General features: G+C 37.6%; 1 protein-coding gene across 3 annotated transcripts in view; it reads right to left on the bottom strand.

The window, feature by feature from the left end:
- LOC150087834 (far upstream element-binding protein 1-like) overlaps positions 1–14,035 on the bottom strand; it is a 250,614-nt gene that overhangs the window by 104,944 nt on the left and 131,635 nt on the right. For all 3 annotated transcript variants that reach the window (XM_090369223.1, XM_090369222.1, XM_090369224.1), the window contains one exon: positions 3,103–3,280. In XM_090369223.1, coding sequence (XP_090225349.1) covers positions 3,103–3,280 — 178 coding nt within the window. The remainder of the gene's footprint in view (positions 1–3,102; positions 3,281–14,035) is intronic.

Here is a 14,035-nt window from a genome sequence, read left to right as displayed (position 1 = left end):
AGCATGGGCACTCGGAGCGGCTATGCAGCCCCATTTTTCAACAGGGTTCGATGTACTGTGTGTTGTGACACATTACTCCCATTTTGGATATGCTCTGACCCAGTTGTCTCGCCATTACAATTTGGCCTTTGTCGAACTTGCTTAAATCCGCTGCTTTCCCATCTGAAGAACAAGAGTAACACTGATTAACGGAGCTCAGTATCAATCACTCAAGGTCCAGTTTCGATGCTTGCATGTCCACTGTAGGCGCTGTCACCAGTGAACCGTGGTTAGCATGGGCACTCGGAGCGGCTATGCAGCCCCATTTTTCAACAGGGTTCGATGTACTGTGTGTTGTGACACATTACTCCCATCACCAGCATTTCAATTACCGGTGAGTTGTGCTACAGTCGCCCTTCCGTTGCCATGTACCGTCAGGGAGAGCCTTTGTTCACCTCAAGCATCGATGAGTCATGGTCGTCCAACACCTCGCTGGTGGTTTGCGGGTTTTCCCTCCTTGGACCACTTTCGGCAGGTACTAACCACGGCTGACTGTGAGCACCCCACCAGCTGTGCCCTTTTGGATATGCTCTGACCCAGTTGTCTCGCCATTACAATTTGGCCTTTGTCGAACTTGCTTAAATCCGCTGCTTTCCCATCTGAAGAACAAGAGTAACACTGATTAACGGAGCTCAGTATCAGGTGTTTTTTATACCATGTCCTGACAAGCGCACGCACGAAGTTCACCTGCAGTTGCTTCGATTTGCATAACGACTCGCTCGCTGGTCATAATGTTTCGGCTCACCGGTGTAAATTTTATAAAAAAAAGGTTACCATAATGGAACACACTTTGGAATTACTCTGATTAGTGGCATCTACACTTATCAAAAATGGAACCTTTTTCAGATTTATCACTGTCTCTCCTTTCCCTATCCATGCAATTTCATTAATGATGCTTGTTGTTCCCCCCCCCCCTTTCACAATCGTATTTTTTTCGCTATTTTCCTATCAGGAAAGATATTTCTGAACAATGTGCCTGCATGATCAGCACAACTCAGGGAAAAATATGTTCTACGACAAAATATGCAAACAAAATTTGGCATATATGACACGTGTGGCTATGAAATGTGACATGTTTTTAGATTTCTTTTAATGTGCTGGACTGTTTCCTCCTACTTGAAAAAAAAAAGGAAAAAAAATCCCATTCCACATACAGTAGACAAAAGTAAATGTGTTACAATTTTTCAGATTTTACAAACATGGAAAATTTTGCATATGTATCTACTGAAATTTTGTCATACTTCTTTGTCCCCTTATGGAAAGGTTAGCTTCACACTAACCCAAGTACTACATATGGATTGCACATAACGAAGAACAACACTATCATCATGGATTTCTGTTTTCAATGTAAACTACCACAGCACACCTCACAGCCAATTAGTTAAAAAAAAAAAAAAAAAAAAGTAAGCAGAAATTACTAAATAAAATAAAATAAAAAATATTTTACTGCTAAAAAACTTTTAGCAGTAATGTTTAAAACATTCCCTGCTTTGTCATTGAGATCCCCGATTTAAAATCCTAATGAGAATTCGTAACAGCAACTTCAATTTTTTTGTAGGCGAAAGGCTGATTTTTGGATTACTTCTCAGTTATTCATACTCTGCTTTATATGATAGGTGCATTTATTACCATCACAGGGTGTTTTTCCTGAGGACAGGAGCAGTTTTGTAGCTGAACAGTCAACATTTATTGATTCTTGTGGGATGAAATACAATCCTCTACAAATCTCCCAGAGCGTACTGCTTCACAATAGAAACGGGCACCAGTGCAATGGGCAATGCCAAAACACCGTCATCTTAGGCAACTCAATCATATGAATTTTAGAATTTCCTTACCTTATTAAGGGCTTCCTTCCACTTTGAGAACTATCCCCACTACAAATCCCCAAGAGCATACTGTTTCACCATAAAATAAGCACCAGTGAAATGGGCAATGCCAAAACATCACTGTCATTTTAGGCAACTCAATTATATGAATTTTAGAATTTGCTTACCTTATTAAGGGCTCCCTTCCACTTTGAGAGAACTACCCCCCTCCCACTAAGGAATCTCTCAGTACAGGGCACTGCTCTAACCAAACTGGCATGCCAGAGTACAACACACTTTGTTCAACAACTTGGCAATGTCTCCCCTACATACTGACATTAAATTTATTAATTAAGAGCAGCTCTTAATGACAATGCAATTACAGCAATAGGTAGCAGGTGCAGTCTGACAACAGCAGCAAGTATTTATTTTTACCTCGGGGCTAAAAATAAATAAAAATCCCTTTCGAGAAACTTTTTCCGACCTCATCTGAAAAACGACACAGAGCTTCTCGAAACAGTCCAGAGAAGGGCAACTTGAATGGTGAAATCGGCAGAAGGATCACAGTATGAGGAAAGACTGATTATGGCAGCCAGGCACCTCAGGTGACCCAACTGAGGTTTATAAGGCTCTGAGATGGATTAGTAAAATGAATGAAGGTGGAATGCTCACTGTTATAAAAAAATCCAGAACTAGGGGCCATAAATTCAAATTCTAGGTTTAGATTAGATTGTAGAAAGTTTTCTTTTAGTCAGCGAGTTGTTGATTGTTGGAACAAGTTGCCCTCACAGGCAGTTGAAGCTGACAGTCTGAATAAATTCAAAGGTCGACTAGATAATTATCCGTGTGAAGAGTGAAGCATATAATTTGCATTTTCTTATCTATTTGGGTTTGGGGTTAGTTTTTTTTTTTTTTTTTTTTTTTTTTTGCCAGTGCAGTAAAAGCATGTGGCTTCCATGCACCACATAGTGAATACTATTGCTATTAAATTTATTTCCTGAAACATAAAAATAAAGTTGAAAATGGCAAGCACTATCTACTAATGAAAAATTAAACTTTACTGTTATTCAAAAATTTGCAGAATCTCCAAATTTCTAATGGCACTACACCATGTGTAATGTCATCTGTATTTGACTGGGACTTTAAGTGTAGTTAATATTGAACTACCAACTTCATATCACCCCCCCCCCTTAAATTTCACTGATTCATCATTTTCTTGGATTAAATGAATAAACAGAGAGAGAGAGAGAGAGTATACCTGTAAGTTCCTTATAGTTTCTCCACCTTTACCAATAACAAGTCCTACTTTAGGACCTGGAATCATCATTTCCATAACCGTATGACCGTCAGGAAGATGCGTGGGATCTGAGGGAATTACAGGTGGCCCACCACGTTCACCTCTACTTATTATTTGTGATAAGAGTTCTTTTGCCTTGCTGAAAGGGAATTCATTAATTCATTAAAAATTATATAAACACTACAAAAAAAAAAAAAAAAAAACACTACTTTCATAGTGATTAACGGAAAAACTCAACAACAGAAGAGAGGCACTTAAAAACGACACAAACAGGATGAAATTTTTCATTTAATTAATATACACATTAATAATAACAATAAGAGCTTAATTATATGGTATTGAAGTTAATATACACATCAATAATTTTTATGCCAGCACTAACTTTTTCGGGTTGGCTAAAGGCCACTAACTAAAGTGCTACGTATTCTGTAGGATGTGATGCCATACAAGCAACACGAAACAACTTAAACATGAAAATGTGTAAATAAATGCAAATAGGAATTGGATAATGATAATATGGATATAAAAAACCACGAAGTCACTTCATTGGAACTACCTCCCCCAAGGTTGAAGTGACAGCAGAGGCAGAGAGTAGTGCCATCTGGTGATGCAATAGATACCACCCATCACTGGATGCAAAAATCCAAAGCTAAACAAGTCTACCTCTATAACTGGATGAAGAGAAGCAAAAATACTGAACACATTGCATCAAGTGGAGTTGCACTGTCTCCCATATGGCTACAACTGAATGACAAGACCATCCAAGGAAGGAAGAAGCCATTGCATAAAGTGGGGTATTAAAAGGAATACAATCATCATGCAAACATATTATGAATTTACCAAGCTAGAGACAGACATGACAACGTACAGGACGAAACTACACACCATGTGGTTGGAATGGTTCATTAACTGTTCACGTCACTGAACGGCAAATAGCAGACTAGAGATAGACCATCATCATGAAGAACCTGATAGCTCCTACAATCTTGAAAAAAATCAAGCAGGATGTGTAATCAATCACAAAGAACAACAAATACACACACAACTAAATCAGAACTGGAGGAGAACAGCATATACAAGAACTATAATCCAGAGCAGTCAAAGTGGAAACAGGAGGTTGAGATATCCAGAATACAAGAGAGGAGGAAAGTCCCGAAATTCAACGGAATGGACCCCACACCATACTGAAGCAGAAACTTAACAGAATCCTGTGACAAATAACAGACCACCTCAATAGGCAAATAATATCACATTATCTGAACAACAAAGTAACACTAGACACCATCCATACAGCCATTTATTGTGTCACTGTAGCAGCCACCAGGATGAATGGAAGAGAAACCAGAGATTAGCAGAAAATAAAATACAAAGACAAGGGACCAAAAAGCCTGGGAAAGAAGGCTACAGAAGAAGATGGTTAACTGACCCAGTACCAATGGGGTAACAGATCAGAAGAGTGAAGATTATCCTCAAGAAAGATATCCACAGCACACAAGAGACCTATAACCAGAGGATTGAAGAATACATTAATACCCTCAAGCAGAAAATCCAGGCACTCAGCAAAAGACTGGCATTACAGAGAGAGCACGAGGCCTGACATAGCCGAGTGGTCATGAGAATGAGTGCAGTATAGCACACGTTCTTTGAGTGGACTGGGGTTCAAGCCTGTGACTGCTAAATATGATTAACATTTGTACTGATTGATTTATTGTAAACTCCAGTGATCTGGTGGTCATGCCAGAGTATAAAAAAAAAGGTAAAGTGCAGCCATTATCAACCCACTGCAGGATGGAAGCCTCCTCAACAATTCATGCTGAGGGAAATGGACCATAATCTGCCACGCTGGTCCAGTGCGGGTTGGCAGATCGACCGTATTCAGCAGTCAGGGGCTTGAACCCCGGTCTACTCAAAGAACGTGTGCTACTGCACTCCCACTCCTGACCACTCGGCTACGGAGGCCTCCCAGAGTATAAACAAGAACATTTTTAAAACAGACAACAGGATATTTGATCAAAACCAGTGAGTCTTCTACAGGAAGGAACACAACTGGTCACCCAATCAGACGGCAACTGAGGAGTTCTGGGGCAACCTGTAGATGAAGTTAAATAAGGGCCGTGCTCTGTGGCTAGAAGCAGAAAGGAAGAAAATGAAGAACACAAGAGGTAACAGAATGGGAGATTCGGGAGGAAGAAGTACAAAAGTCAATCAGGAATAGATAACATCCAGCAACTACTGGTACAAGAAGTTCAGCTGCACACACGCACAGGCAAAAAGTGGAGAAGATCACCCAGATAATAAGGCACTCTGACACATTCCCAGAGTTTCTGAGTTAAGGAATCAACTAACTCAAGGCTAAGGACACCACAAACCCAGCAAAGTACAGACCAATCACCTGTCTCCCAACAATGTACAAGATCTTGACCAACTGCTTAACCAAGAAGGTATCAATTTGCTTGTTATTTGGTTTTTAGGAGCATTAGCAACTAAGGCCATATTGCTCCGGGGATATGCGGTGGTCATTCCCTGACCTTTCCGCTACTCCGTATTTGGTGGTCACGGGCTCAAACCTCTGCCTAATCAAGAAGCGTGTGCTACGCACTGCTGCTCCTTCCCACCTGGCTACGGAGGCACCAGGCCACTTGGAGAGCCAGAACAATATAGCCGAGCAGCAGAAAGGATAATAAGCAGATAAGCAAAGAATCCAAGAACAAAGATTCACTACAAGAACTGCAACCTGTAGACAACATATACCAATTACTGCAAGGCCTTTGACAGTGTCCCCACAGCTGGCTGATATCTTCCAAGTTGATGCCCTGAGTCCACTATGGTTCTGTCTAGCACTTCAACTCACTGTCCACCATGCTCAATAACAGCAAGTACAAATATTCCCTAAAAGAAGGGAGGAAGCAACTGCATACCCTCTCTCACATGGATGACAAGCTCTATACCACAACTGAGAATAATAATAACAATAATAGGATACTTGTAGTTATAAACAGCATAATACTTGTATATAATAATGAAGCAAAAGCAGAGTTTCCTTGCACCATACAGCTAATACCAATAACAACCACATTTAGCTTTCTCTCTGTCAAAAAACTGTTCATTTCAATAGAATGATTTATTAATTATAAAATTATTAAAAGCAATCAAATCCTAAATCTCCATTTTCATACTGCTTCATCAAAAAATAATTTCGTATCTCTCTGTGAAATTCATTTATTGTTTCTATTACTACAACTATTCAAATTAATCTGAATTTTTGATTTGCTTTCACCTGAAGTTTGTTGGTCATCCATGATTATAATGATTATCATCATAAGATCCCACATGCTTTTTATAACTTTCAGGTTGTCTGCAGAAATATGAACAGTGATTGTAACGCGTGTATACTAAAGTAACACTTTGGACACAATACACAATATTAAATTGCAAATTCAAGTAAAACCTTCAGGTAACAAGGTCATGGTAACTGTCTTTTTGGATTCAGAAGGTTTGATCCTTATAGATATTGCAATCTACAAGGACTCATTTTACTGTGACAGAAAATAAAGGGTAGAGGATATACCATGAACATCTGTGTCTTTACACTTTCTTATTCTCCACAAATTGTTAGAGCAAATTCAGGATGACTGGGATACCATTTCTATCTATTTATTTTATTCACTTTGCTATTCTGCCAGTATGCCGCTAAATTATTGACACCCCCCCCCACACACAATATGGCCTACTGGCCAATTTTTAGGACCTGTGGTTACTGGCATTTAGAACTCAGAAACAGCTAAGGGCTAGCACCATCCAGTACATCCAGCTAATTATTACATGGATGTACTAGATGATGCCTTGATAATGTACCATTCATTGTATCCTTTTACTGATAATTGGCAGTTACTTTATCAGCCTGATGTGTGCGCAGGCCTGTGCATTTTTTTTTTTTTTTTTTTTTTTTTTTTTAGGGCTTTTTCTTTGGTTTTTGCTTATAGTACTCTTACCATTTCCTCACTGTTTAATTAAACTTTAATATTTGCTGGCTCATTCATCATCTATTGGCATTCTCGCCTTACACTCTTTTCTCTACAGCAGGGGTTGGCAACCTGTGGCTCTCTGAACATGTAACTGCAGCTCTAACTTTTAGCCTACAAAAAGCACAATTTGAAATGGAGTTAGAGGAATTAAAAATCAAGGATATGGCGTGTGCAATACTAAATTGCCTTTAAATTGAAGTTGAGGATTTGGAGTGGCAAAAGGCTGCCCTTGCAATTCTACACAAATGGATGACGATAGATGAGTTGAAAATGCAAGATCAAATTGTGTTCAATGCATGGAGTAGTTTACCGGACACGTATATAAATCTGAAAATATTTGGGTTTGACATATTTCTGCGGGCTAATATTTTCGAACATGAACTATATTAAAAATAAATCAAGAAACCGACTGAACAATGAGTCTCTCAGCACATTTAAAGATGAAAATTACAGCATACTCGCCTGATATGGAGAGACTCGCACAATAAGTATAGCTGCAAAAGTCATTTATTTGTACCTAATTGGATGTTTCTTACACTTTTTTCAGTATTAATAAATAATATTTCAAAAAAATATATTTTTTTTAATAAAACATCTTCCCATTCTTTTCCATTTCTGAACCCCAGCTTGAGTCGAGGTGCAGCTCTTCAGATTCTTTATTTTTAATTAGATCAAAAATGGCTCTTTACTCGAAAAAAGGTTGCTCACCTCTGCCTGCTCTACAGCATACAACCTTACATATTCCTTAATTATCTAATTCTTCATATATTTGTGTGTGTGTGTGTGTGTGTGTGTGTGTGTGTGTGTGTGTGTGTGTGTGTGTGTGTGTGTGTGTGTGATTTTTTTTTTAACACTACTTTAAGCCAATGTTCTATATTTGTTAAATTTTCCGTTGCGAACAATGCTGCGTTTATGCAGCATTAATGCTATTGTAGGATGAACAATTAAACATTATACGTGCATTGATATATCAGGTAAAGATCACGATAGATTCTGGTTTGCGAGTGGTGGTAAAAATTTTTTTTGTGGGAAGCATTACCGGTAATTAAGGCTTAACTAACTGGCTAGCCGTAGCTGTACTAGCAGTTGTTGGATTGCCTATAGTTCGACGTTAACATTAACATGGGATCAAGTTAACAAAATTATAAATGTAAAGTTTGGAAAGCTCGGAGATGAAAGGTTAGGAATATATCTAGGGAGAAATTAGGAAGGTGACTTTCTTTCACATGGCCGCCTCTATGCTACTTCCTCAGGGGCCTTGATGAGATAGATAGCCATACTAGAAGAATGTCAAAGGCATACCTGTTTCTGTAGTCTCAATAACAGTTTTGCTTTGTAAGTACTTATGTTAAGTTATGGATGTCCTTTATTAATAATTAAAATAAATCAAATGAATTTTATAAACTGTAATTGTTAATTTTTGGTTAAATTTAGTTTTAAATTTTGGATTATTATTAGCTGCAAACTGGCATTGAGACCCAAAGCCTGACAAGTATGCATCAGAGTAAATAGAAAAAGCATATAGGTATTTACCTGTGATCAGCATAGCTGTAGATTGCTGCGAGAAAGGACATGTAAGTTGCCCGGGGGCCACTTTATAATAGGCCGGGGTGCCATCTGGTCTGATTTGTCGGTTGGTCTGTTTTTAATTATTATATATGTTTAAGGGAGGATTAATTTGTGATTAGGCAACCTGTATTCAATTTGTAATCGATGGTTAGGGATTAGAGTGGAATACCTATATAGACATTTAGGTAAATATAATTTAAGAATTATATTTTTTTTTTTTTTTTGTAATGTTATCCACTGGACAAGGACTGCTATAACCATTCTACAGTATAACAGCCTGTGTATGCTCAGTGGGATAACTATATACATAATTTACATATCCCCCATCAGTGATTTTAACCTTGTGGTGCTTTGGACTTTATTTCACTGAATATCACGCAACACATTGGCAACCCCCAAGGCAGAATGCGCTGGTCCCAAAGGAACTAGTTGTTGTAGGTGACTATTGTCAGGGAAACGGGGAACGTATTGTGCAAAAAGGATAGATGGAACAGGACCAGTGTATGTCTGCCAGGGGCAAAGGTTGATGATGTTGTAGGGCAGATATTACCCTTTAAGGGCACAAAGAGTGATATTGTAGTACACGTTGGCACTAATGATATTAAGGGTAGGAGACTGGCAGAATTACTTAACAAGTACAAGACAATGCTGAAAAAAAGGTGAGAGTTAGGGTTGAATTTGAAAGCGTCTGCAATTCTGCTCAGACCTGATAGGAGGGAGTATATGATGAGAGCCTTGTCGATCAATTCTGCCCTGGAGAGATTGTGCAAGGCTCAAGGGATAGAATTTTTCTCAGCCTGGTCTGTGCTTGTTAACAGGAGAGACTGCTTCTACAGGGATGGGATACACTTAAATAGAAAGGGTGCAAGAATATTTGCTGATGCTATCGAGGCAGGGTTAGGTGGGTCGGAAAACTGCTAGCTTGGGGGGATATACGGACTAATAGATTAACAGTAGCCGCTGGCAGAGGTAAAAGTGATTCTTGCACTACTTCTATTGAAATGCAATTGAGCAGCAGCCTGGAAAGCAAGGCAATGGGAATTTCCAGGACTGCTGGGAGTCATAGTGGAACAAGTAAATACATAGGCTGTGTTAGGGTAACTAAGAGTAGACACAGGTGTATGTACACCAATCCTAGGAGTATAGTTAATAAATTCGATGAGCTTGAAGTACTAGTCAAGACATCAAATGCAGATATTGTTGGGGATATCAGAGACATGGTGTCACACAGACAAGCAGTGCAGAACTGGAATTTGGGGAATTAATCTTGGACGCTACTAGGCTTTTCATACCAACAAAGAAATTGTTGTTGTTGTTTGGTTTTTAGGAGCATTAGCAACTAAGGCCATATTGCTCCGGAATATGCGGTGGTCATTCCTTGACCTTTCCGCATCCTCCATATTTGGTGGTGACGGGCTCGAACCCCGGTCTAATCAAGAAGCGTGTGGTACGCACTGCTGCTCCTTCCCACCTGGCTACGGAGACGCCCAACAAAGAAATATTGTTCAAGATTTAGACGTAAATGGATGTCAGATAAACTAATTAGACATGTGACAGAGAAGAAAAATACATGGATACATATAAATTAACATGTGACACAGAAGCCTATGATAGATATAAGCTGGTCTGTAACCAAGTTACAAAGGAGGTTAGGCAGGCAAAGGCAGATTACGAGAAATCTTTGGCAAAGGATGCAAAGAAAAACAGCAAAGAGTTCTTTACTTATGTAAACTCTAGATTGGTCCACTTGATATCTATGGTTCAACTGTTGATGATCCGTGTCAGGTAGCTAACATACGAAATGAATATTTTGCATCGCCATTCACACATGAGGAGTTATTCAGGGAGGGGAATGGCAGAGGTGTATTGAACTCTGGCAGTAAGCTAGATAATCTTGTAATAACTGAGAGTAAAGTGGAGAAGAAATTGTTGAAGATAAATACAAGAAAGGCACCTGGGATGGATGGAATCTATCCAGTTATATTAAAGGAGGCAGCAAAGGAAGTAAGCAAACCCTTAGCCATAATTATGAGAGCTTCCCTGCAATATCTACCAAGTTAATAGAGGCCATGTAGCACCTTAAGGCATCGTAATTTCCTTTTCTGAAATTATAACCCATTCCTTTGCCTTTTACTACTGCTACCTATCTCTTCATCATCCACTGTAGAACTCCGTGATCACTTCCTGCTACTGGTTCCTCTATTGTCAGCTCTTATGTCATCTGCTTCATGGGTGATGATGAGGTCTAGGATATTCTTTTCTTTAGTACTTTCCCTCACATGTTGATACAAATAAGTCATCTAGTTGATTTAAAAATTTTGTTCCCCATGTCGAGTTTCCTTCCCATTTACTCCAATCAATTAGAGGCAAATTGAAATCACCCATAATAAGACATTGAAGCTTACTTGCCCATTCCATTTGCATGAGAGGCTTTCATCATAATCTTCACAATCACCTGGTCTGTAGATTACTCCTCACATTATACCTTTGTTTCCAACTATCTCACATCATACAGATTCTATACTAGCACGTGAAACATCTGAATCCAGGAAAGCTATCGTCGCACACAGGCTGCTTCTGATAAGATGCATTATCCCCACCACCCCTTCTATCTACCCTATCCTTCCTAAATACATTATACATGCCATACTGAAACTCATCATCCCCTATTTCCGGGTGGTACCACATTTCCGTAAGCCCTATTATGTCCGCGTTACTTGTTTTAACAAGCAGTTCGAATTTACTCATTTTATTGACGACACTTCTAACATTACTATATAAACAATTAAAACTTACGTTTTCTGGTATATTTAACAGCCTTAACACAACCCTTGAAGTTTTTTAGGCTCTCTTCCCTGGCATTAGCTACCCGCTCACTTGAAACGTTTCTACCCACAGAACATCTAGATAATATGTCCAGTTGGGGAAACAGATAAGAACTCTTGAGGTATGTGCAAGAGTTACTTTGACCAATATTATCAGATAAACGCATGTCAGTATTACCCACATCCCCCCCCACCCCATAACTAGCAATTTCCCTGAACCTTTAAGGTGTCCTCAATAATACTGGCAAAAACTTTTGCACCACCTTTGTTTAAGTGTATCCTGTCTCTACAAAACAAATTCATTCTACCTACAAGTGTGAGTCAATATAATACCCACTCAACTTTTTGTAATGTACTTATTTTTTCCCAGATTTAATAAAAATTGAAATAAAATATTTCACAAAAATTCTATGATAATAAAATAAACAAATAACAAGATGTACCTCACAACATGAAATACAGTCAACAGTTCTATAAATGTAGTTTACTTGTTTGCCCTTGGATTTTAAAAAAAAATTGAAAGAATTAATCAGAAAAGATCGATTTCATGGTTCATTTAACTCAAAGTTTTGATGGTAGAAAATCCACTTTTCACAAATCAATGTCTTTCCATTTATCAGTTAATTGGCAATGCTTGCCTACAGTTTTTTTTTTTAATTGAATGTTATTCATTTGCTTTCCTTGCTAGTACAGTATGAGGTGGCTGTTGTGTGTTCAACGTGGCAACAATGAATTTCATTAATGATAGCATTATTATTATGTTAATAAATTTATCATGCTTATAATACTCAAGATATTAGTTTAATTTGAGGAAATCCTTTTAAAATTTGTTTTTAAGCGAAAGATTGAATGCGCCAAAAAAGTGCACACTACATTAGGCATGCAGGTTTTTTTTTTTTTTTTTACCATTACTACTACTTCATACACTATAAAAAAAAAAAAATAATAAAGAAAAAAAGTTTTATCTATTGGAGTTCTGCTTAAAGACCAATTTAGGGTCAGTCTCCTAGAAAGCATTATAACAGGCATTTACTATATTTAGTAAATTCATTTTAAAAAACCAATCATCTTCATAAAGCAAATACTTTCGTATTACAGAATCCTCTGTATTGGGATAATTATCTGCATATTAATTATACATATAGAAGCAATAACAAAAGAGGGAAGGAAAGATCAATTATATTTCTTGAAAACTTATTTCATCAGCTTGTTTATTGTCACATGCTGCTGTACTGATAAAAAGGTTGAGATTTAAACCAAAGTAAATGAATTAAAAAGTAGTCATTTTATTTTAATGTTAAAATGAAATGGCTACATTTCATTTTAACATTACAGATATGCTGCAACTATAGGTGCTGACTTCACACATTTTCAAAAGAACCTGAAATGGACAGCTTTCAAAATAATAAAATTTCTTATAAGATTTGCAAGCTTCATTTGAATGAATGAGTTCTTAAAAAAAAAATCCAATACAACAAATTATTTTTCCAAACTTCACTTATGAACAAAACATGCTGGATTACAAAGAAAGAAAAATTACATGAAATTCACGATATGCTAGTGCAGGAACAAATAAAAATTAATTTGGTTTGCCAGATGTGTATGAAACTCATTACCTTTTTTCATCTTCTGTCTACAGTGGCATTAAATATTAAAACCTTTTTCATTATTATTTGGCATTTGAGCCATAAGTATACAAGTCATTTTAATATTTAAAAACCCATATTCCAGGACTGAATCCACTGCACACGTCAAAAATACAGACCATGGTGCGATATGCTGTGGCAGGTGACCTACATGGCTGCTCCCCATCTACAAGTCATTTTAATACCATATGTGATTCTTATGGTACTCAGATGACATTATGTTACTTGCACATACTCTTCTTAGAAAGTACCATGCTATTCAAGGAATTGTCACTAAGCAAAGAGTGAACAATAAAGTTTGTTTCAATTTGCAAAGAAGTATAATTGAAATCTATGAAGTGGTAAAATTAAACAGATGTATGCTAGTGACACTAACTTGCATACATGTTTTCACTGGTTTGAGATTTTGGGATAGCCATAAGTATACAGATGTCCAATATTGATGACTTGTGCCCCAAAAAAGAGTAAGTCTGCATACTGATTGTTACTGATCATCAAAGGATTCTTTGTTCATAAAAGAACAACTTCAAAATAAGTGAAATTTTTGCAATTCCAACAGAAGACTTGGGCAAATGGAAGATCTGCAATACATTCTTTGTGCAATGTTTGACAACTCAGATGAAACACCAAAAGTTCATCCTTGCTAGATTCAGTCATAACAAGTGTCAATACAGTAAACCCCCGCAATTCGCGATATCTGTATTAGTGGTTTCGAGTATTCGTCGTCGCTGATTTAATATAAAATGAAACCTAAAAAAAATGTGAATTTTAAAGTGCTACGTACATTTTCCGCCATAAAAAAACATGTGCGTGGCTTAAATTATCTTTC

This window comes from Mastigoproctus giganteus, chromosome 3, assembly GCF_048544385.1.
Source record: "Mastigoproctus giganteus isolate SK-2022 chromosome 3, ASM4854438v1, whole genome shotgun sequence".
In the NCBI taxonomy this organism is placed as follows: Eukaryota; Metazoa; Arthropoda; class Arachnida; order Uropygi; family Thelyphonidae; genus Mastigoproctus; species Mastigoproctus giganteus.
This window is presented reverse-complemented; position numbering and strand designations above follow the sequence as displayed.